Source organism: Oncorhynchus kisutch, linkage group LG7, assembly GCF_002021735.2.
Source record: "Oncorhynchus kisutch isolate 150728-3 linkage group LG7, Okis_V2, whole genome shotgun sequence".
In the NCBI taxonomy this organism is placed as follows: domain Eukaryota; kingdom Metazoa; phylum Chordata; class Actinopteri; order Salmoniformes; family Salmonidae; genus Oncorhynchus; species Oncorhynchus kisutch.
Window position 1 is genome coordinate 50,607,706 of NC_034180.2, and position 21,783 is coordinate 50,629,488.

A 21,783-nucleotide genomic window follows, 5' to 3' on the forward strand; every position below is an offset into this window, starting at 1 on the left:
CTAACCCTTCCTGGTCACCTGTGTTAACCTTTCCTCTCACCTGTACTAACCCTTCCTGGTCACCTGTGCTACCTACAGTGGGGCAAAAAAGTATTTAGTCAGCCACCAATTGTGCAAGTTCTCCCACTTAAAAAGGTGAGAGAGGCCTGTAATTTCCATCATAGGTACAATTCAACTATGACAGACAAAATGAGCATTTTTTGTTGCAAATTATGGTGGAAAATAAGTATTTGGTCACCTACAAACAAGCAAGATTTCTGGCTCTCACAGACCTGTAACTTCTTCTTTAAGAGGCCCCTCTGTCCTCCACTCGTTACCTGTATTAATGGCACCTGTTTGAACTTGTTATCAGTATAAAAGACACCTGTCCACAACCTCAAACAGTCACACTCCAAACTCCACTATGGGCAAGACCAAAGAGCTGTCAAAGGACACCAGAAACAAAATTGTAGACCTGCACCAGGCTGGGAAGACTGAATCTGCAATAGGTAAGTAGCTTGGTTTGAAGAAATCAACTGTGGGAGCAATTATTAGGAAATGGAAGACATACAAGACCACTGATAATCTCTCTTGATCTGTGGCTCCACGCAAGATCTCACCTGTGGGGTCAAAATGATCACAAGAACGGTGAGCAAAAATCCCAGAACCACACGGGGGGACCTAGTGAATGACCTGCAGAGAGCTGGGACCAAAGTAACAAAGCCTACCATCAGTAACACACTACGCTGCCAGGGACTCAAATCCTGCAGTGCCAGATGTGTCCCCCTGCTTAAGCCAGTACATGTCCAGGCCCGTCTGAAGTTTGCTAGAGAGCATGTGGATGATCCAGAAGAAGATTGGGAGAATGTCATATCGTCAGATGAAACCAAAATATAACTTTTTGGTAAAAACTCAACTCGTCGTGTTTGGAGGACAAAGAATGCTGAGTTGCATCCAAAGAACACCATACTTACTGTGAAGCATGGGGGTGGAAACATCATGCTTTGGGGCTTTTTTCTGCAAAGGGACCAGGACAACTGATCCGTGTAAAGGAAAGAATGAATGGGGCCATGTATCGTGAGATTTTGAGTGAAAACCTCCTTCCATCAGCAAGGGCATTGAAGATGAAACGTGGCTGGGTCTTTCAGCATGACAATGATCCCAAACACACCGCCCGGGCAACGAAGGAGTGGCTTCGTAAGAAGCATTTCAAGGTCCTGGAGTGGCCTAGCCAGTCTCCAGATCTCAACCCCATAGAAAATCTTTGGAGGGAGTTGAAAGTCTGTGTTGCCCAGTAACAGCCCCAAAACATCACTGCTCTAGAGGAGATCTGCATGGAGAAATGGGCCAAAATACCAGCAACAGTGTGTGAAAACCTTGTGAAGACTTACAGAAAACGTTTGACCTCTGTCATTGCCAACACCACTAGGCTACCCTGGGGCGGCAGGTTGGACTAGTAACCGAAAGTTTGCAAGTTCGAATCCCCGAGCTGACAAGGTACAAATCTGTCGTTCTGCCCCTGAACAGGCAGTTAACCCACTGTTCCTAGGCCATCATTGAAAATAAGAATTTGTTCTTAACTGACTTGCCTGGTTAAATAAAGGTAAAATATATTTTTTTTAATTAAACAAAGGGTATATAACAAAGTATTGAGATAAATAAGTATCTGGTCAATAACAAAAGTTTTCCACCATAATTTGCAAATAAATTCATAAAAAATGTGATTTTCTGGATTTTTTTTCATATTTTGTCTGTCATAGTTGAAGTGTACCTATGATGAAAATTACAGGCCTCTCTCATCTTTTTAAGTGGGAGAACGTGCACAATTGGTGGCTGACTAAATACTTTTTTGCCCCACTGTATATGCACACGAGACCAGTGACCCATGACCCCAACAATATAGTGCCCTCTAGTGTACAAAACAGTTTTTTTTTAAACTATTTGACAGACAACATATACACAACTCATAAACAGGCCAAAATGGCTCCTACACACCGGACCCTAACTGTTCACTGACTTAGGACAGAAACGATGTGAAAAGAAACTATGCTATGTGTTTGTGTTTGTGTCATCATGGAGGGATGATCTGCAGGATCAGAGGTTACCACAATTTAGCCTCAGTTCAGCCCATAACAACCAGTTAGCCTCAGTTCAGCCCATAACAACCAGTTAGCCCCAGCTCAGCCCATAACAACCAGTAAGCCTCAGTTCAGCCCATAACAACCAGTTAGCCCCAGTTCAGCCCATAACAACCAGTTAGCCTCAGTTCAGCCCATAACAACCAGTTAGCCTCAGTTCAGCCCATAACTACCAGTTAGCCTCAGTTCAGCCCATAACAACCAGTTAGCCCCAGCTCAGCCCATAACAACCAGTAAGCCTCAGTTCAGCCCATAACAACCAGTTAGCCCCAGTTCAGCCCATAACAACCAGTTAGCCTCAGTTCAGCCCATAACAACCAGTTAGCCTCAGTTCAGCCCATAACAACCAGTTAGCCTCAGTTCAGCCCATAACAACCAGTTAGCCTCAGTTCAGCCCATAACAACCAGTTAGCCTCAGTTCAGCCCATAACAACCAGTTAGCCTCAGTTCAGCCCATAACAACCAGTTAGCCTCAGTTCAGCCCATAACAACCAGTTAGCCCCAGCTCAGCCCATAACAACCAGTTAGCCTCAGTTCAGCCCATAACAACCAGTTAGCCCCAGCTCAGCCCATAACAACCAGTTAGCCTCAGTTCAGCCCATAACAACCAGTTAGCCCCAGCTCAGCCTATAACAAGGTAAACTCTGTCATAGTTTAGCCCTAGCTCAGCCTATAACAAGGTAAACTCTGTCATAGTTTAGCCCTAGCTCAGCCTATAACAAGGTAAACTCTGTCATAGATTAGCCCCAGCTCAGCCTATAACAAGGTAAACTCTGTCATAGTTTAGCCCCAGCTCAGCCTATAACAAGGTAAACTCTGTCATAGGTTGACGGGTCGTACATGGCAGCATCCTGTAGCACCCAGTTTGTCATTTCCTGCGTGACTCAAATGTAGATGGGGTGGACAGTAACAGCAGGGCATTTTCTCCTAAAATTACATATCCTAATTTAACTGCCTGTAGCTCAGGACCTGAAGCAAGGATATGCATATTATTGGTACCATTTCTTGGTACCAACACTTTGAAGTTTGTCGAAATGTGAAATTAATGTAAGAGAATATAACAGATGTAGTAAAATGTTTTTTAAATTTTTTACAATCATCTTTGAAATGCAAGAGAAAGGCCATAATGTATTATTCCAGCCCAGGAGCAATTTATATTATGGCCACTAGATGGCAGCAGTGTAAGTGCAAAGCTTTAGACTGATTCAAAGAACCATTGCATTTTTGTTCAAAATGTTGTATCATTACTGCCCAAATGTGCCTAATTGGTTTATTAAAACATGTTCAAGTTCATAACTGTGCACTCTCCTCAAACAATAGCATGGTATTCTTTCACTGTAATGGCTACTATAAATTGGACAGTGCAATGAGATTAACAAGAATTTAAGCTTTCTGCCAATATCAGATATGTCTATCTCCTGGGAAATGTTCTTGTTACTTACAATCTCATGCTAATCACATTAGCCTACGTTAACTCAGCCTTTCCGCGGGTGGGAGGGGCACCGATCCTGTAGAGGTATTTACTTGAAGGGGGCTTCCTCTTCCTCTCACCTTCTTGGAGTAGGCAGATCTTGGATATTGGTCTTTCTATAATGTTGCTTCTTGTCTTCAGGTGTACTACACCTAGTAACCCCTTGGAATCAGGCTTGGTCTCAACAACCTTTCCAAGTATCCAGGCACTACGTGGTGCCGTGGGCTTCATGACCAGAACCACATCTCCTTCGCGGAAGCTGCGTTTTCACTTTACCCCACTTTTGTCTTTCCTGCAAGAGTCACAAGAGTCACTGTCCATCTCTTCCAAAACAATGTCGTTTCAAAAGAAATGAACTTCCCAGAGGGTAGAACAAGATTTGACTTTAACAGTAAATTGTGATTTGGGGTGAGAGCTTCTAGATCCTGTTGGTTACCGTGGTGATTGGGTGGCTGTTTAGAAAAGCCTCAACTTCACACAGCATGGTGTGCTCCTCATCTAGCCCTTCCTGGTCACCTGTACTGCTCCTCATCTAGGCTCTGTTGTTTCAGGACAGAATGGAGCACCTGGTGAATCATCCCAATGAGCCTTTCCTAGACTCCTCCATGTTGGGACGGCCCCGGGGGGGGAAGTAGAGCATCTTGCCTGAAGTAGAGCATCTTGCCTTGGTTTAAAGCAGATAGAGCTTCTCTGAGTTCTCTCTCAGAACCAATGAAGTTAGTCCCATTATCAGATCGTACGTGTTGTACTTGTCCTCTTCAAAATAATTTTCACGCCCAATTTTTCAGTTTTTGATTTGTTACAAAAGTTTGAAATATCCAATAAATGTGGTTCCACTTCATGATTGTGTCCCACTTGTTGTTGATTCTTCACAAAAAAATACAGTTTTATATCTTTATGTTTGATGCCTGAAATGTGGCAAAAGGTCGCAAAGTTCAAGGGGGCCGAATACTTTCGCAAGGCACTGTACATCTTCTTATGGGGATGATACACAAATCCGTGTCAAGAGAGAATGGAGCACCTGGCGAATCATCCCAATGAGCCTTTCCTAGACTCCTCCATGTTGGGACGGCCCCCGGGGGGGAAGTAGAGCATCTTGCCTGAAGTAGAGCATCTTGCCTTGGTTTAAAGCAGATAGAGCTTCTCTGAGTTCTCTCTCAGAACCAATGAAGTTAGTCCCATTATCAGATCGTACGTGTTGTACTTGTCCTCTTCTAAATAATTTTTTCACATTTCCTCTTTCTTTTCTGATTTCTAGAGGACCAAAGTAATCCACACCTACATTGGTAAATGGTGGGATGTCTGGCACGATCCTTTCAAGTGGCAAATCTGCCATCTTCTGCTCACCAATCTGGCCTCTTCGCCTTCTGCACACAACACACTCTGAGATGATCTTCCTTGCTGCAGAGTTTGACTTGGTGATCCAAGACCTTTGACGTAGAAGTGAGAGCACGTGGTTCCTTCCATCGTGTCCTGTTTGTTGATGTATGTGGATAAGTGTAGATATGTGAAGGTCTTTGGAGAGAATGACAGGGTGCTTGACTTCATTCGTCTTGGACGTATTGGATCACCGATATCTTTTAATCACTAAAAGATAATTACTACTACGGTAATTATCAAAATCCAGAAAAAGAGAAGTTAAATTCTACAAACCACCTAAAAGGTCCAAACCTTCCACAACAAAGCCATCACCTACAGAGAAATGAACCTGGAGAAGAGTCCCCTAAGCAAGCTGGTCCTGGGGCTCTGTTCACAAACACAAACACACCCCACAGAGCCATCACCTACAGAGAAATGAACCTAGAGAAGAGTCCCCTAAGCAAGCTGGTCCTGGGGCTCTGTTCACAAACACAAACACACCCCACAGAGCCATCACCTACAGAGAAATGAATGTGGAGAAGAGTCCCCTAAGCGAGCTGGTCCTGGGGCTCTGTTCACAAACACAAACACACCCCACAGAGCCATCACCTACAGAGAAATGAACCTGGAGAAGAGTCCCCTAAGCGAGCTGATCCTGGGGCTCTGTTCACAAACACAAACACACCCCACAGAGCCATCACCTACAGAGAGATGAACCTGGAGAAGAGTCCCCTAAGCAAGCTGGTCCTGGGGCTCTGTTCACAAACACAAACACACCCCACAGAGCCATCACCTACAGAGAAATGAACCTGGAGAAGAGTCCCCTAAGCAAGCTGGTCCTGGGGCTCTGTTCACAAACACAAACACACCCCACAGAGCCATCACCTACAGAGAAATGAATCTGGAAAAGAGTCCCCTAAGCGAGCTGGTCCTGGGGCTCTGTTCACAAACACAAACACACCCCACAGAGCCATCACCTACAGAGAAATGAACCTGGAGAAGAGTCCCCTAAGCAAGCTGGTCCTGGGGCTCTGTTCACAAACACAAACACACCCCACAGAGCCATCACCTACAGAGAAATGAACCTGGAGAAGAGTCCCCTAAGCGAGCTGATCCTGGGGCTCTGTTCACAAACACAAACACACCCCACAGAGCCATCACCTACAGAGAGATGAACCTGGAGAAGAGTCCCCTAAGCAAGCTGGTCCTGGGGCTCTGTTCACAAACACAAACACACCCCACAGAGCCATCACCTACAGAGAAATTTACCTGGAGAAGAGTCCCCTAAGCAAGCTGGTCCTGGGGCTCTGTTCACAAACACAAACACACCCCACAGAGCCATCACCTACAGAGAAATGAATCTGGAGAAGAGTCCCCTAAGCGAGCTGGTCCTGGGGCTCTGTTCACAAACACAAACACACCCCACAGAGCCATCACCTACAGAGAAATGAACCTGGAGAAGAGTCCCCTAAGCGAGCTGATCCTGGGGCTCTGTTCACAAACACAAACACACCCCACAGAGCCATCACCTACAGAGAGATGAACCTGGAGAAGAGTCCCCTAAGCAAGCTGGTCCTGGGGCTCTGTTCACAAACACACCCCACAGAACCATCACCTACAGAGAGATGAACCTGGAGAAGAGTCCCCTAAGCGAGCTGATCCTGGAGCTCTGTTCACAAACACAAACACACCCCACAGAGCCATCACCTACAGAGAAATGAACCTGGAGAAGAGTCCCCTAAGCAAGCTGATCCTGGGGCTCTGTTCACAAACACAAACACACCCCACAGAGCCATCACCTACAGAGAAATGAACCTGGAGAAGAGTCCCCTAAGCGAGCTGATCCTGGGGCTCTGTTCACAAACACAAACACACCCCACAGAGCCATCACCTACAGAGAGATGAACCTGGAGAAGAGTCCCCTAAGCAAGCTGGTCCTGGGGCTCTGTTCACAAACACACCCCACAGAGCCATCACCTACAGAGAGATGAACCTGGAGAAGAGTCCCCTAAGCGAGCTGATCCTGGGGCTCTGTTCACAAACACAAACACACCCCACAGAGCCATCACCTACAGAGAAATGAACCTGGAGAAGAGTCCCTTAAGCGAGCTGGTCCTGGGGCTTTATTCACAAACACAAACACACCCCACAGAGCCATCACCTACAGAGAGATGAACCTGGAGAAGAGTCCCCTAAGCGAGCTGATCCTGGGGCTCTGTTCACAAACACAAACACACCCCACAGAGCCATCACCTACAGAGAAATGAACCTGGAGAAGAGTCCCCTAAGCGAGCTGATCCTGGGGCTCTGTTCACAAACACAAACACACCCCACAGAGCCATCACCTACAGAGAAATGAACCTGGAGAAGAGTCCCCTAAGCGAGCTGATCCTGGGGCTCTGTTCACAAACACAAACACACCCCACAGAGCCATCACCTACAGAGAAATTAACCTGGAGAAGAGTCCCCTAAGCAAGCTGGTCCTGGGGCTCTGTTCACAAACACAAACACACCCCACAGAGCCATCACCTACAGAGAGATGAACCTGGAAAAGAGTCCCCTAAGCGAGCTGATCCTGGGGCTCTGTTCAGAAACTCAAACACACCCCACAGAGCCATCACCTACATAGAAATGAACCTGGAGAAGAGTCCCCTAAGCAAGCTGATCCTGGGGCTCTGTTCACAAACACAAACACACCCCACAGAGCCATCACCTACAGAGAAATGAACCTGGAGAAGAGTCCCCTAAGCGAGCTGATCCTGGGGCTCTGTTCACAAACACAAACACACCCCACAGAGCCATCACCTACAGAGAAATTAACCTGGAGAAGAGTCCCCTAAGCAAGCTGATCCTGGGGCTCTGTTCACAAACACAAACACACCCCACAGAGCCATCACCTACAGAGAAATGAACCTGGAGAAGAGTCCCCTAAGCGAGCTGATCCTGGGGCTCTGTTCACAAACACAAACACACCCCACAGAGCCATCACCTACAGAGAAATTAACCTGGAGAAGAGTCCCCTAAGCGAGCTGGTCCTGGGGCTTTGTTCACAAACACAAACACACCCTACAGAGCCATCACCTACAGAGAGATGAACCTGGAGAAGAGTCCCCTAAGCGAGCTGATCCTGGGGCTCTGTTCACAAACACAAACACACCCCACAGAGCCATCACCTACAGAGAAATGAACCTGGAGAAGAGTCCCCTAAGCGAGCTGATCCTGGGGCTCTGTTCACAAACACAAACACACCCCACAGAGCCCCAGGACAGAAACACAATTAGACCCAGCCTAATCATGAGAAAACAAAAAGATAATTACTTGATACATTGGAAAGAATTAACAAAAAAATTGATCAAACTAGAATGCTATTTGGCCCTAAGCAGAGAGATGACACAGTGGCAGAATACCTGACCACTGTGACTGACCCACAATTAAGGAAAGCTTTGACTATGTACACTCAGTGAGCAAAGCCTTGCTATTGAGAAATCCTGCCGTAGGCAGACCTGGCTCTCAAGAGAAGACAGGCTATGTGCTCACCGCCCACAAAATGAGGTGGAAACTGAGCTGCACATCCTAACCTCCTGCCCAATGTATGACCATATTAGAGACACATATTTCCCTCAGATTACACAGACCCACAACTAATTAGAAAACAAATCCAATTTTGATAAACTCCCATATCTACTGGGTGAAATACCACAGTGTGACATCACAGCAGCAAGATTTGTGACCTGTTGCCACAAGAAAAGGGAAACCAGTGATGAACAAACACCATTGTAAATACAACCAATATTTATGTTGATTTATTTTCCCTTTTGTACTTTAACTATTTGCACATCATTACAACACCGTATATAGACATAATACGACATTCAAAATGTCTTCATTCTTTTGGAACTTCTGTGAGTCTGTTTACTGTTCATTTTTTATTGTTTATTTCACTTTTGTTTATTATCGATTTCACTTGCTTTGGCAAAGTAAACATATGTTTCCCATGACAATAAAGCCCCTTGATTTGAATTAAATGCAGGAGAGAGAGAGAGAGAGAGACAGAGAGAGACAGAGGGAAATAGAGAGAGGGAAATAGAGAGAGGGAAAGAGAGAGGGAAAGAGAGAGAGAAAGAGAGGGAAAGAGAGAGAGAGAGAGGGAGAGAGAGAGAGACAGAGACGGAGAAACAGAGAGAGAGGGGAAAAGAGAGAGAGTGAGAACAAGCTTCAAGAACACTGTGTAATCATGTACACGTGTTCTTCTACATACAGCATTGTCTGTGCTGTGTGTGTGTTTGTGGGGGGGAGTTGTTACCTTGACGGTGACATATCCATGAGAAACTTCTCCTGGGTTGCAAGAGGCTGGGTAGATTTCCCCTGTTACAGCCTGGAAAACACACACAACACAACACACACACACACACACACGCACACGCACACACACACACACACACACACACACCAAATCAAAACGGGGGATTGGAATGATGCAGCAGGCGAGTGTATCGGGGTGTCTGTGATAACAAATCTGACAGCTGATTACTGCAAATCTGCTAAATAATCGTCACCTACTCACAGACATTTTTACGGACAACAAAAGTTCCAACACGTTGGTGTGTGTGTGTGTTACCTGCACTCCAGTGAAGGTCTCTACTTGTTTCATAGCTTCAGGCAGGTCCTTCACCAAAACAGCTGTCATCCCTAATGCCTCTGCTGCTCCCACCCCCTTCTCATCATCAGCCAACCACAGAGCCTGAAATACAGACTGACAGGTCAGCTGTCCACTTATAACACCAAAATGGTCTAGGGTTAGTTTGAAAAAGGAGAGGAGAGGAGGGAGGGACAGAGGAAGAAGAAGAAAAGGAGGAAAAGGAGGGGGAGGAGAAGAGAGAAGGGAGAGGAGAGAATGGGGAGGAGAAGAGAGAAGGGGGAGCAGAGAAGGGGGAGAAGAGGAGAGAAGGGGGAGGAGAGAAGGGGGAGAAGAGGAGAGAAGGGGGAGAAGATGAGAAGAGAGAAGGAGGAGAGAAGAGAGAAGGGTGAGGAGAGAAGAGAAGAGGGGGAGGAGAGAAGAGGGAGGAGAGAAGAGAAGAGAGAAGAGAGAGGAGAGAAGAGGGAGGAGAGAAGAGGGAGGAGAGAAGGGGGAGGAGAGAAGGGGGAAGAGACGAGAAGAGAGAAGAGAGAAGGAGGAGAGAAGAGAGAAGGGGGAGGAGAGAGAAGGGGGAGGAGAGAAGAGAAGAGGGGGAGGAGGAGAAGAGGGAAGAGAGAAGAGAGAAGAGAGAAGGGGGAGGAGAGAAGGGAGAGAAGAGGAGAGAAGGGGGAGGAGAGAAGAGAAGAGAAGGGAGAAGAGAGAAGGAGGAGGAGAGAAGAGAGAAGGGGGAGGAGAGAAAGGAGAGGAGAGAAGAGAAGAGAAGAGAGAAGAGAGAAGGAGGAGGAGAGAAAGGAGAGGAGAGAAGAGAAGAGGGGGAGGAGAGAAGAGGGAGGAGAGAAGAGAGAAGAGAGAAGGAGGAGAGAAATAAGAGGAGAGGCAAGAGAAGGGAAGAGGTTGGAGGAGAGAAGAGAAGAGAAGAGAAGAGAAGAGAAGAGAAGAGAGGAGGAGGAGAGAAGAGAAGAGAGAAGAGAGAAGGAGGAGGAGAGAAGGGAGAATGATAGATAGATAGAGGGAGGAAGAGAGATAGAGTAGCTGAGAGCGACTCAACACAGGAAGGTCAGATGGGGTTTCTCAGGTCGTGTGCAGACAGAGTTGTGTAAAGGAAGGGGTGTGGATGGTGTTAGGAATGTAAGCACTGTAGCAGCTACTATGACAGACGATTTCATGTTTTCCATGGGAGCTCCGAGCAGTGACTCCAAGACATTGATGTCAGGAGTTGTTGCTAATTTGATGACATTTACATAATAAGATAATGTATGTGCACACATGTAATTTACTGTCTTCTATGGTAATGTCTATTCCATGGTAATGTCTTTTCTATGGTAATGTCTATTCTAATGTATTGTGTCTTCTATGGTAATGTCTCTTCTATGGTATTGTGTCTTCTATGGTAATGTCTTTTCTATGGTAATGTCTTTTCTATGGTAATGTCTATTCTGTCTATTCTATAGTAATGTCGCTTCTACAGTAATGTCTCTTCTATGGTAATGTCTTTTCTATGTCTCTTCTATGGTAATGTCTTTTCTATGTCTTTTCTATAGTAATGTCTATTCTACAGTAATGTATCTTCTATGGTAATGTCTCTTCTATGTCTCTTCTATGGTAATGTCGCTTCTATGGTAATGTCGCTTCTATGGTATTGTGTGTTCTATGGTAATGTCTCTTCTATGGTAATGTGTCTTCTATGGTAATGTCTATTCTATGGCAATGTCTCTTCTATGTCTCTTCTATGGTAATGGCTCTTCTATGTCTCTTCTATGGTAATGTCTCTTCTATGTCTCTTCTATGTCTCTTCTATGGTAATGTCTCTTCTATGTTTCTTCTATGGTAATAGTCTTCTATGGTAATGTCTCCTCTATGGTAATGTCTCTTCTATGGTAATGTCACTTCTATGGTAATGTCTCTTCTGCGGCAATTTATCTTCTATGTCTCTTCTATGGTAATATCTCTTCTATGGTAATGTCACTTCTATGTCTATTCTATGGTAATGTATATTCTATGGTAATGTCTCTTCTATGGCAATGTCTCTTCTATGGTAATGTCTCTTCTATGGCAATGTCTCTTCTATGTCTCTTCTATGGTAATGTCTTTTCTACGGTAATGTCTCTTCTATGTCTATTCTATGGTAATGTCTTTTCTATGGTAATGTCTCTTCTATGGTAATGTCACTTCTATGTCTCTTATATGGCAATGTCTCTATGGTAATGTCACTTCTATGTCTATTCTATGGTAATGTCTCTTCTGTGTCTCTTCTATGGTAAAGTCTCTTCTATGTCTCTTCTATGTCTCTTCTATGGTAATGTCTCTTCTATGTCTCTTCTATGTCTCTTCTATGGTAATGTCTCTTCTATGTTTCTTCTATGGTAATAGTCTTCTATGGTAATGTCTCCTCTATGGTAATGTCTCTTCTATGGTAATGTCTCTTCTATGGTAATGTCTCTTCTATGTTTCTTCTATGGTAATAGTCTTCTATGGTAATGTCTCCTCTATGGTAATGTCGCTTCTATGGTAATATCTCTTCTATGGTAATGTCTCTTCTATGGTGCTTCTATGGCAATGTCTTTTCTATGTCTCTTCTATGGTAATGTCTCGTCTATGTCTCTTCTATGGTAATATCTCTTTTATGGTAATGTCGCTTCTATGTCTCTTCTATGGTAATGTCTCTTCTAAGGTAATGTCTCTTCTATGGTAATGTCTCTTCTATGGTAATGTCTCTTCTATGTCTCTTCTATGGTAATGTCTCTTCTATGGCAATAGCCTTCTATGGTAATGTCTCTTCTACGGCAATTTCTCTTATATGTCTCTTCTATGGTAATATCTCTTCTATGGTAATGTCACTTCTATGTCTATTCTATGGTAATATCTCTTCTATGGTAATGTATATTCTATGGTAATGTCTATTCTATGGCAATGTCTCTTCTATGTCTCTTCTATGGTAATGTCTCTTCTATGGTAATGTCTCTTCTATGTCTATTCTATGGTAATGTCTTTTCTATGGTAATGTCACTTCTATGTCTATTCTATGGTAATGTCTCTTCTGTGTCTCTTCTATGGTAATGTCTCTTCTATGGTATTGTCTCTTCTATGTCTCTTCTATGGTAATGTCTCTTCTGTGTCTCTTCCATGGTAATATATTTTCTATGTCTCTTCTATGGTAATGTCTCTTCTATGTCCCTTCTATGGTAATGTCTCTTCTATGTCTCTTCTATGGTAATAGTCTTCTATGGTAATGTCGCTTCTATGGTAATATCTCTTCTATGGTAATGTCTCTTCTATGTCTCTTCTATGGTAATAGCCTTCTATGGTAATGTCTCTTCTCTGTCTCTTCTATGGTAATGCCTCTTCTATGTCAATAGCCTTCTATGGTAATATCTCTTCTATGGTAATATCTCTTCTATGGTAATGTCTCTTCTATGGTAATGTCTCTTCTATGGTAATGTCTCTTCCATGGTAATGTATCTTCTCTGGTAATGTGTCTTCAATTGAAATTTGCCTTCCATGGAAATTCTTGCATTCTTGCTTCTCACAAGTGAGAAGTGATGACAAGTCAGATTGTGTGTGTGTGTGCGTGGGTGCACCTGTTTCGGAGGCACTCCCAGCTGTTTGAGAGCGGAGATGAACAGGTCGGCCTCTGGGACCCTGAGGCCGGTACGACAGGACTGTAGCACCACATCAAAATGGCCGCCCAGCAGAGAGAGGAGACGGCCAGAGCTATCTCCACACCCACTGTCATCCACCCACTGGTTGGCCAACACACCTGTCAATAACCCTGACAGACAACACAAGGACGCGGGACTAGGCATGTGACCTTAGAGTGTACATGGTGTGTGTCAGATGTGCGTGTGTGTGTGTGTTACCTTGTCTGCGGAGCGTAGCTACGGTCTGCAGAATGTGTTTGTTGACGGTGGTTGAGTCTCTGAGTTCCTCCAACAGGCTCTTAACAGAGAACCCAGCAGGAAGACTGACCTTCTGATCTGATGCTGCACTCACACACTCTGCATCAAGCTCTGGGATCATCTACACACACACACACACACACACACACACACACACACACACACACACACACACACACACACACACACACACACACACACACACACACACACACACACGTGTCATCACAAGGTGATGCAATCCTTTCCATGGAAGGCATATTTCAAATAGAAGACACATTTCAACAGAAGACTCATTTCCATGGAAGGCATATTTCAAATAGAAGACACATTTCAACAGAAGACTCATTTCAATAGAAGACACATTTCAAATAGAAGACACATTCCAAATAGAAGACACATTTAAAATAGAAGACACATTTCAAATAGAAGACACATTCCAAATAGAAGACACATTTCAAATAGAAGACACATTTCAAATAGAAGACACATTTCAAATAGAAGACACATTTCAAATAGAAGACACATTTCAAATAGAAGACACATTTCAAATAGAAGACACATTCCAAATAGAAGACACATTTCAAATAGAAGACACATTTCAAATAGAAGACACATTCCAAATAAATAGAAGACACATTTCAAATAGAAGACACATTCCAAATAGAAGACACATTTCAAATAGAAGACACATTTCAATAATCAATTTCCATGGATTATAATATAGGCTATATAATTTGTGTTTGTACCAGTTCTAGGGGTCACTGAGGAAACAATGATCAAGATCTTTAACTTTTGGAGTTAACATCTTGGTAACTGAGTTCTGACCATGTTAATAGTTTGAACTTGACATTATTTGTCTGTTTAGGCGACCTGTGTGTGTGTGTGTGTGTACGTGCGTGCGTGCGTGTGTGTGTGCGTGCGTACGTGTGTGTGCGTGTGCGCGTGCGTGTGTGTGTGCGTGCGTGTGTGCGTGCGTACGTGTGTGTGTGGGTGCGTGTGTGTGTGCGTAACTCACCTGAGAGAGGGAGAGTTTGCCCCTCTCTGCACGTTGCATGGCGCTGTCCTCGTTTGTCACCAGCTTCTCCAGAAAACCACTAAACCACAACATAAACAAACATATTGCACAATCTTATCTGTCTGTCACTGGCATATTATTACAGCAAATTAGCTTTAAAACAACAACAACAACAAATCTTAGACTGATGGCAAAATGTGTAGAATAGCAGGACATTTGGATTCTTGAAAGTCGGGAGAATCCTTGTCCGGCAGGGATATTATTTTGTTGCATTATTTGAGATTAAAATGTAAATTTAGGGGAATTTTATAAGGGAAAATATTAGATTTTACATGGAAATGCCCTTGTCCAAAGAATCCCAATTTCAAACCCCCCCCCCCCCCCCCCCAAAAAAAGTGTTTTAAATATAAAACAAAGATATTAACCGATAAATGATGGTATGTAGTTTCCCTCTGTGACTCTAAACAATATTTATCTAAAAAAAAATGTGATTCCTAAAAGATGTGTCTGGAGATTTGGTCACATTTGTCTAAAATACGAAATGAATCTTGGAAAGAACATAGTCAGCTATACCATAAGGATTTGAACTCAATTTCGAGTCTCATAGCAAAATGTCTAAATACTTTTATGTAAATAAGAAACGCAAAAAAATTTGAATGTTTTTGCTTTGTCATTAGATGCTATTGTGTGTAGATTGATGAGAAAAATAATAATTGAATACATTTTAGAATAAGGCTGTAATGTGGAAAAAAAAAGTCAAGGGGTCTGAATACTTTGCGAATGCACTGCATTTGCTGTTCTCGACCAAAGGGATAACATTTGCATTATAAAACGTTGTTTTATGTTCGAAATCTTGAAAAATTTGCCCCAAAAAATGCTAACAAAATAAACCCTGAATCATTTAATAATACTATAAAACAAAACAAATATATAAGTTTGGAGATTTGTATTACATATGTGAATAATCTACTGTTATAATTAAACAATCAAGGCCTTTGGACAATAATTGTAAAAAAAAAAATCTACGAGCCTTTGATGGTGTCTGACAGAGTTGACATAAATCCCGTTAGATGTATTTAAGAATACATTTGTGCAGGGGAGGTTCTTCCTTTGCTGTGATCGCTGATAATTTGGTCTATCAAAAATATATATTCCAAATTAGGTTAAATTAAGACAAATATTTTGTGTGGGAAAAAGTTGAGATTGTCCCATCTTTCAAGAATCCCTGAGCGCTAAAACACCCTTATGGCAAAATGTGTAAAATAACATGAATTTATCTACAACAACAAAAATGTATCTGTACCCATGGCAATGTTTAATTTATTATTATTGGTTGGGGAGGCTTGTTCCGAACTTGCGGGGTCCGCGAAACTGCGCTACACCACTGCTGTCTGTAGAAGTTTAGAGCAATTTTGGATGGATTTCTTTTTGTAAAAACCGTTCGCAGATTGATTCGGAACAAGGAAAAAGGGGCCGCAATAAAGGGGCTATTCCCGACAGTCCGCAGAACGTAGCAGAGACTGCCGTAAAACTATCATTTCAGTTAGGACATGCTTGTATAATCAATCAATCAAATTTGATTTATAAAGCCATTCTTACACATCAGCAGATGTTACAAAGTCCTGTACAGAAACCCAGCCTAAAACCCCCAAAACAGCAAGTAATGCAGGTGTAGAAGCACGGTGGATAGGAAAAACTCCCTAGAAAGGCGATGTTATGTTTCAAGTATGCGTGTACAGTTTTAGTGTCTGCCAGCACTCTGCACTCTCTCTCACCCCTGGAAAATATGCATTCCTACCTGGGGAGTTTGTGGGTCTCTTCGAATTTGAGGAAAGTTTCTGCGGGTCTGGGAGAAACCACGACACCCCACAGATTGAACAAAACTGCCTTCTTGCTCGCCATTTCACCGATCTCTCTGTCCGGGGAATCTTTACAGGGCACTGGGTAGAAAAGAGTCAAAGCGAAACTCTGAACTACTAAAAATATTTTTGTAGAAAGAAAGTTTTCTGCCTTTTCATACGGTTACACAACCCCTCCCCTTAAACAAATGGATGCGTTCATCGTAATCGCGCCGCTGAACACTTGAGAAATTGTCTAATATGTCTAATAATCAGCGCAGCGCGACTGTAGTAGTAAGACTGCCTTGAACGCAACCTGTAAAACTTCCCTAAAACGCGTTTACTGACAAGTTTCAATTCAAAACAGACAAATATCACACTCAAATTCACAGCTCGTTGTATGAGCGCTTATAGATGTTTTGAAACACATTCATGAATGACTTTCTTCCATTCTCTATGTTCATTTATTTATTTTTTACTCGGTTGGGCTTCGACCCCTGACATCGTATAAACACATAATGCGTAGAATTGCAGGAAATTAACTTTAAAACAGCAACATTTTCTTTCCGCCAACAAGAGGTGTGTGAACAGTGTGGGCAGCGGTGGAAAAAGTACTAAATTGTCATACTTGAGTATAAGTATATATAAGTATATATAAGTATATTTTAGCAACTGCATTTACTTTTGATTCTTAAGTATATTTATTTAAACCAAATACTTTTAGACTTTTTCTCAAGTAGTATTTTACTGGGTGACTTTCACTTTTACTTGAGTCATTTTCTAATTTTAAGGTATCTTTACTTTAAGCAATCCAAAGTGAAAGTATAAATCATTTCAAATTCCTTATATTAAAGCAAACCAGAAAATTATTACAATTATATTTGGAAGATAGACAGGGGCTCACTCCAACACTCAGACATCATGTACAAATGAAGCATTTGTGTTTAGTGAGTCCACCAGATCAGAGGCAGTAGGGATGACCAGGGATGTTCTCTGTTCAGTGAGTCCACCAGATCAGAGGCAGTAGGGCTGACCAGGGATGTTCTCTGTTTAGTGAGTCCTCCAGATCAGAGGCAGTAGGGGTGACCAGGGATGTTCTCTGTTCAGTGAGTCCACCAGATCAGAGGCAGTAGGGATGACCAGGGATGTTCTCTGTTTAGTGAATCCACCAGATCAGAGGCAGTAGGGATGACCAGGGATGTTCGCTGTTTAGTGAGTCCTTCAGATCAGAGGCAGTAGGGATGACCAGGGATGTTCTCTGTTTAGTGAGTCCTCCAGATCAGAGGCAGTAGGGATGACCAGGGATGTTCTCTGTTCAGTGAGTCCACCAGATCAGAGGCAGTAGGGATGACCAGGGATGTTCTCTGTTTAGTGAGTCCTCCAGATCAGAGGCAGTAGGGCTGACCAGGGATGTTCTCTGTTTAGTGAGTCCTCCAGATCAGAGGCAGTAGGGATGACCAGGGATGTTCTCTGTTCAGTGAGTCCACCAGATCAGAGGCAGTAGGGATGACCAGGGATGTTCTCTGTTTAGTGAATCCACCAGATCAGAGGCAGTAGGGATGACCAGGGATGTTCTCTGTTCAGTGAGTCCACCAGATCAGAGGTAGTAGGGATGACCAGGGATGTTCGCTGTTTAGTGAGTCCTCCAGATCAGAGGCAGTAGGGATGACCAGGGATGTTCTCTGTTTAGTGAGTCCTCCAGATCAGAGGCAGTAGGGATGACCAGGGATGTTCTCTGTTCAGTGAGTCCACCAGATCAGAGGCAGTAGGGATGACCAGGGATGTTCTCTGTTTAGTGAGTCCACCAGATCAGAGGCAGTAGGGATGACCAGGGATGTTCTCTGTTTAGTGAGTCCTCCAGATCAGAGGCAGTAGGGATGACCAGGGATGTTCTCTGTTTAGTGAATCCACCAGATCAGAGGCAGTAGGGATGACCAGGGATGTTCTCTGTTCAGTGAGCCCACCAGATCAGAGGCAGTAGGGATGACCAGGGATGTTCTCTGTTTAGTGAGTCCTCCAGATCAGAGGCAGTAGGGATGACCAGGGATGTTCTCTGTTTAGTGAGTCCTCCAGATCAGAGGCAGTAGGGATGACCAGGGATGTTCTCTGTTTAGTGAGTCCTCCAGATCAGAGGCAGTAGGGATGACCAGGGATGTTCTCTGTTTAGTGAGTCCTCCAGATCAGAGGCAGTAGGGATGACCAGGAATGTTCTCTGTTTAGTGCATGAATTGGACCATTTTCCTGTCAAAATGTAATAAGTACTTTTGGGTGTCAGGGAAAATGTAGGGAGTAAAAATTATATTATTTTCTTTAGGAATGTAGTGAAATAAAAGTACAAGTATAAAAATATATAAAAATATCAAAAAAATATCAAAAATATTAAGAGTAAAGTACTGATACCCCCAAAAACTACTTAAATAGTACTTTAAAGTATTTTTACTTGAGTACTTTACACCACTGGTTTGGGGTTGTGAGGTTGGGATTTGTTACTATCCTGTTAAATGACCCGACCTTTATCACCAAGGAAACGTGTGACACCGGACCTTTATCACCAAGGAAACGTGTGTGACCAGACCTTTATCACCAAGGAAACGTGTGACACCAGACCTTTACCGTTAAGGAAACGTGTGTGACCCGACCTTTATCACCAAGGAAACGTGTGTGACCAGACCTTTATCACCAAGGAAACGTGTGTGACCAGACCTTTATCACCAAGGAAACGTGTGTGACCAGACCTTTATCACCAAGGAAACGTGTGTGACCAGACCTTTATCACCAAGGAAACGTGTGTGACCCGACCTTTACCACCAAGGAAACGTGTGTGACCCGACCTTTATCACCAAGGAAACGTGTGTGACCCGACCTTTACCACCAAGGAAACGTGTGTGACCCGACCTTTACCACCAAGGAAACGTGTGTGACCAGACCTTTATCACCAAGGAAACGTGTGTGACCAGACCTTTATCACCAAGGAAACGTGTGTGACCCGACCTTTACCACCAAGGAAACGTGTGTGACCAGACCTTTATCACCAAGGAAACGTGTGTGACCAGACCTTTATCACCAAGGAAACGTGTGTGACCCGACCTTTACCACCAAGGAAACGTGTGTGACCCGACCTTTACCACCAAGGAAACGTGTGTGACCAGACCTTTATCACCAAGGAAACATGTGTGACCCGACCTTTATCACCAAGGAAACGTGTGTGACCCGACCTTTACCACCAAGGAAACGTGTGTGACCCGACCATTATCACCAAGGAAACGTGTGTGACCCGACCTTTACCACCAAGGAAACGTGTGTTACCCGACCTTTACCACCAAGGAAACGTGTGTGACCAGACCTTTATCACCAAGGAAACGTGTGTGACCAGACCTTTATCACCAAGGAAACGTGTGTGACCCGACCTTTACCGTTAAGGAAACATGTGTGACCCGACCTTAATCACCAAGGAAACGTGTGACACCAGACCTTTACCACCAAGGAAACGTGTGTGACCAGACCTTTATCACCAAGGAAACGTGTGTGACCAGACCTTTATCACCAAGGAAACGTGTGTGACCCGACCTTTACCGTTAAGGAAACGTGTGTGACCCGACCTTTATCACCAAGGAAACGTGTGACACCAGACCTTTACCACCAAGGAAACGTGTGTGACCAGACCTTTATCACCAAGGAAACGTGTGTGACCAGACCTTTATCACCAAGGAAACGTGTGTGACCAGACCTTTATCACCAAGGAAACGTGTGTGACCAGACCTTTATCACCAAGGAAACGTGTGTGACCAGACCTTTACCATTAAGGAAACGTGTGTGACCCGACCTTTACCACCAAGGAAACGTGTGTGACCAGACCTTTACCACCAAGGAAACGTGTGTGACCAGACCTTTATCACCAAGGAAACGTGTGTGACCGGACCTTTACCACCAAGGAAACGTGTGTGACCGGACCTTCTCAAATAGTAGCTGAGTACTCCTGCTCTATAAAATCTTAGCAAATCAAATGTTATTGGTCACATACACATGGTTAGCAGATGTTAATGCGAGTGTAGCGAAATGCTTGTGCTTCTAGTTCCGACATTGCAATTATATCTAACAAGTAATTTAACAAATCCCCAACAACGACAAATGTAAAGGGGTGAATGAGCATGTGTACATATAGGTATATGGATGAGCGATGGCTGAGCGGCATAGGCAAGGTGCAATAGATGGTATAACATTTTAAATTTTTTACAATTTTATTTCCCCTTTATTAAACCAGGTAGGCCAGTTGAGAACAAGTTCTCATTTACAACTGCGACCTGGCCAAGATAAGGTAAAGCAGTGCGACAAAAACAGCAACACAGAGTTACACATGGAATAAACAAACATACAGTCAATAATACAGTAGAAAAATCTGTATACAGTGTGTGCACTGTATAAAATACAATATATATACATGTGATACGAGTAATGTAAGATATGTAAATATTATTAAAGTGGCATTGTTTAAAGTGACTAGTGATCCATTTAAGTGGCCAGTGATTGCATCTCAATGTAGGCAGCAGCCTCTCTGAGTTAGTGATTGGGTCTCAATGTAGGCAGTAGCCTCTCTGAGTTAGTGATTGCGTCTCAATGTAGGCAGCAGCCTCTCTGAGTTAGTGATTGGGTCTCAATGTAGGCAGCAGCCTCTCTGAGTTAGTGATTGGGTCTCAATGTAGGCAGCAGCCTCTCTGAGTTAGTGATTGGGTCTCAATGTAGGCAGCAGCCTCTCTGAGTTAGTGATTGGGTCTCAATGTAGGCAGTAGCCTCTCTGAGTTAGTGATTGGGTCTCAATGTAGGCAGTAGCCTCTCTGAGTTAGTGATTGGGTCTCAATGTAGGCAGTAGCCTCTCTGAGTTAGTGATTGGGTCTCAATGTGGGCAGCAGCCTCTCTGAGTTAGTGATTGGGTCTCAATGTAGGCAGTAGCCTCTCTGAGTTAGTGATTGGGTCTCAATGTAGGCAGTAGCCTCTCTGAGTTAGTGATTGGGTCTCAATGTAGGCAGCAGCCTCTCTGAGTTAGTGATTGGGTCTCAATGTAGGCAGCAGCCTCTCTGAGTTAGTGATTGGGTCTCAATGTAGGCAGCAGCCTCTCTGAGTTAGTGATTGGGTCTCAATGTAGGCAGTAGCCTCTCTGAGTTAGTGATTGCTGTTTAGCAGTCTGATGGCCTTGAGATAGAAGCTGTTTTTCAGTCTCTCAGTCCCAGCTCTGGTGCACCTGTACTGACTTCGCCTTCTGGATGATAGCGGGGTGAACAGGCAGTGACTCGGGTGGTTGTTGACCTTGATGAACTTTTTGGCCTTCCTGTGATACCGGGTGCTGTAGGAGTCATGGAGGGCAGGTAGTGATGCGTTGAACAGACTGCACCAACATCTGGAGAGCCTTGCGAATGAGGGCGGAGCAGTTGCCGTACTAGACGGTGAACAGCA

General features: G+C 43.8%; 1 protein-coding gene across 1 annotated transcript in view; it reads right to left on the bottom strand.

The window, feature by feature from the left end:
• Positions 1 to 16,773, bottom strand: part of ephx2 (epoxide hydrolase 2, cytoplasmic) — a 36,776-nt gene extending 20,003 nt beyond the window's left edge. Inside the window, exons 1-6 of the mRNA XM_031829259.1 lie at positions 16,296 to 16,773; positions 14,498 to 14,576; positions 13,441 to 13,600; positions 13,162 to 13,352; positions 9,566 to 9,688; positions 9,251 to 9,322 (exon numbers count right to left, since the gene is read on the bottom strand). Coding sequence (XP_031685119.1) covers positions 9,251 to 9,322; positions 9,566 to 9,688; positions 13,162 to 13,352; positions 13,441 to 13,600; positions 14,498 to 14,576; positions 16,296 to 16,399 — 729 coding nt within the window. The 5' untranslated portion in view covers positions 16,400 to 16,773. The remainder of the gene's footprint in view (positions 1 to 9,250; positions 9,323 to 9,565; positions 9,689 to 13,161; positions 13,353 to 13,440; positions 13,601 to 14,497; positions 14,577 to 16,295) is intronic.
• Between the last annotated feature and the right edge of the window lie 5,010 nt (positions 16,774 to 21,783).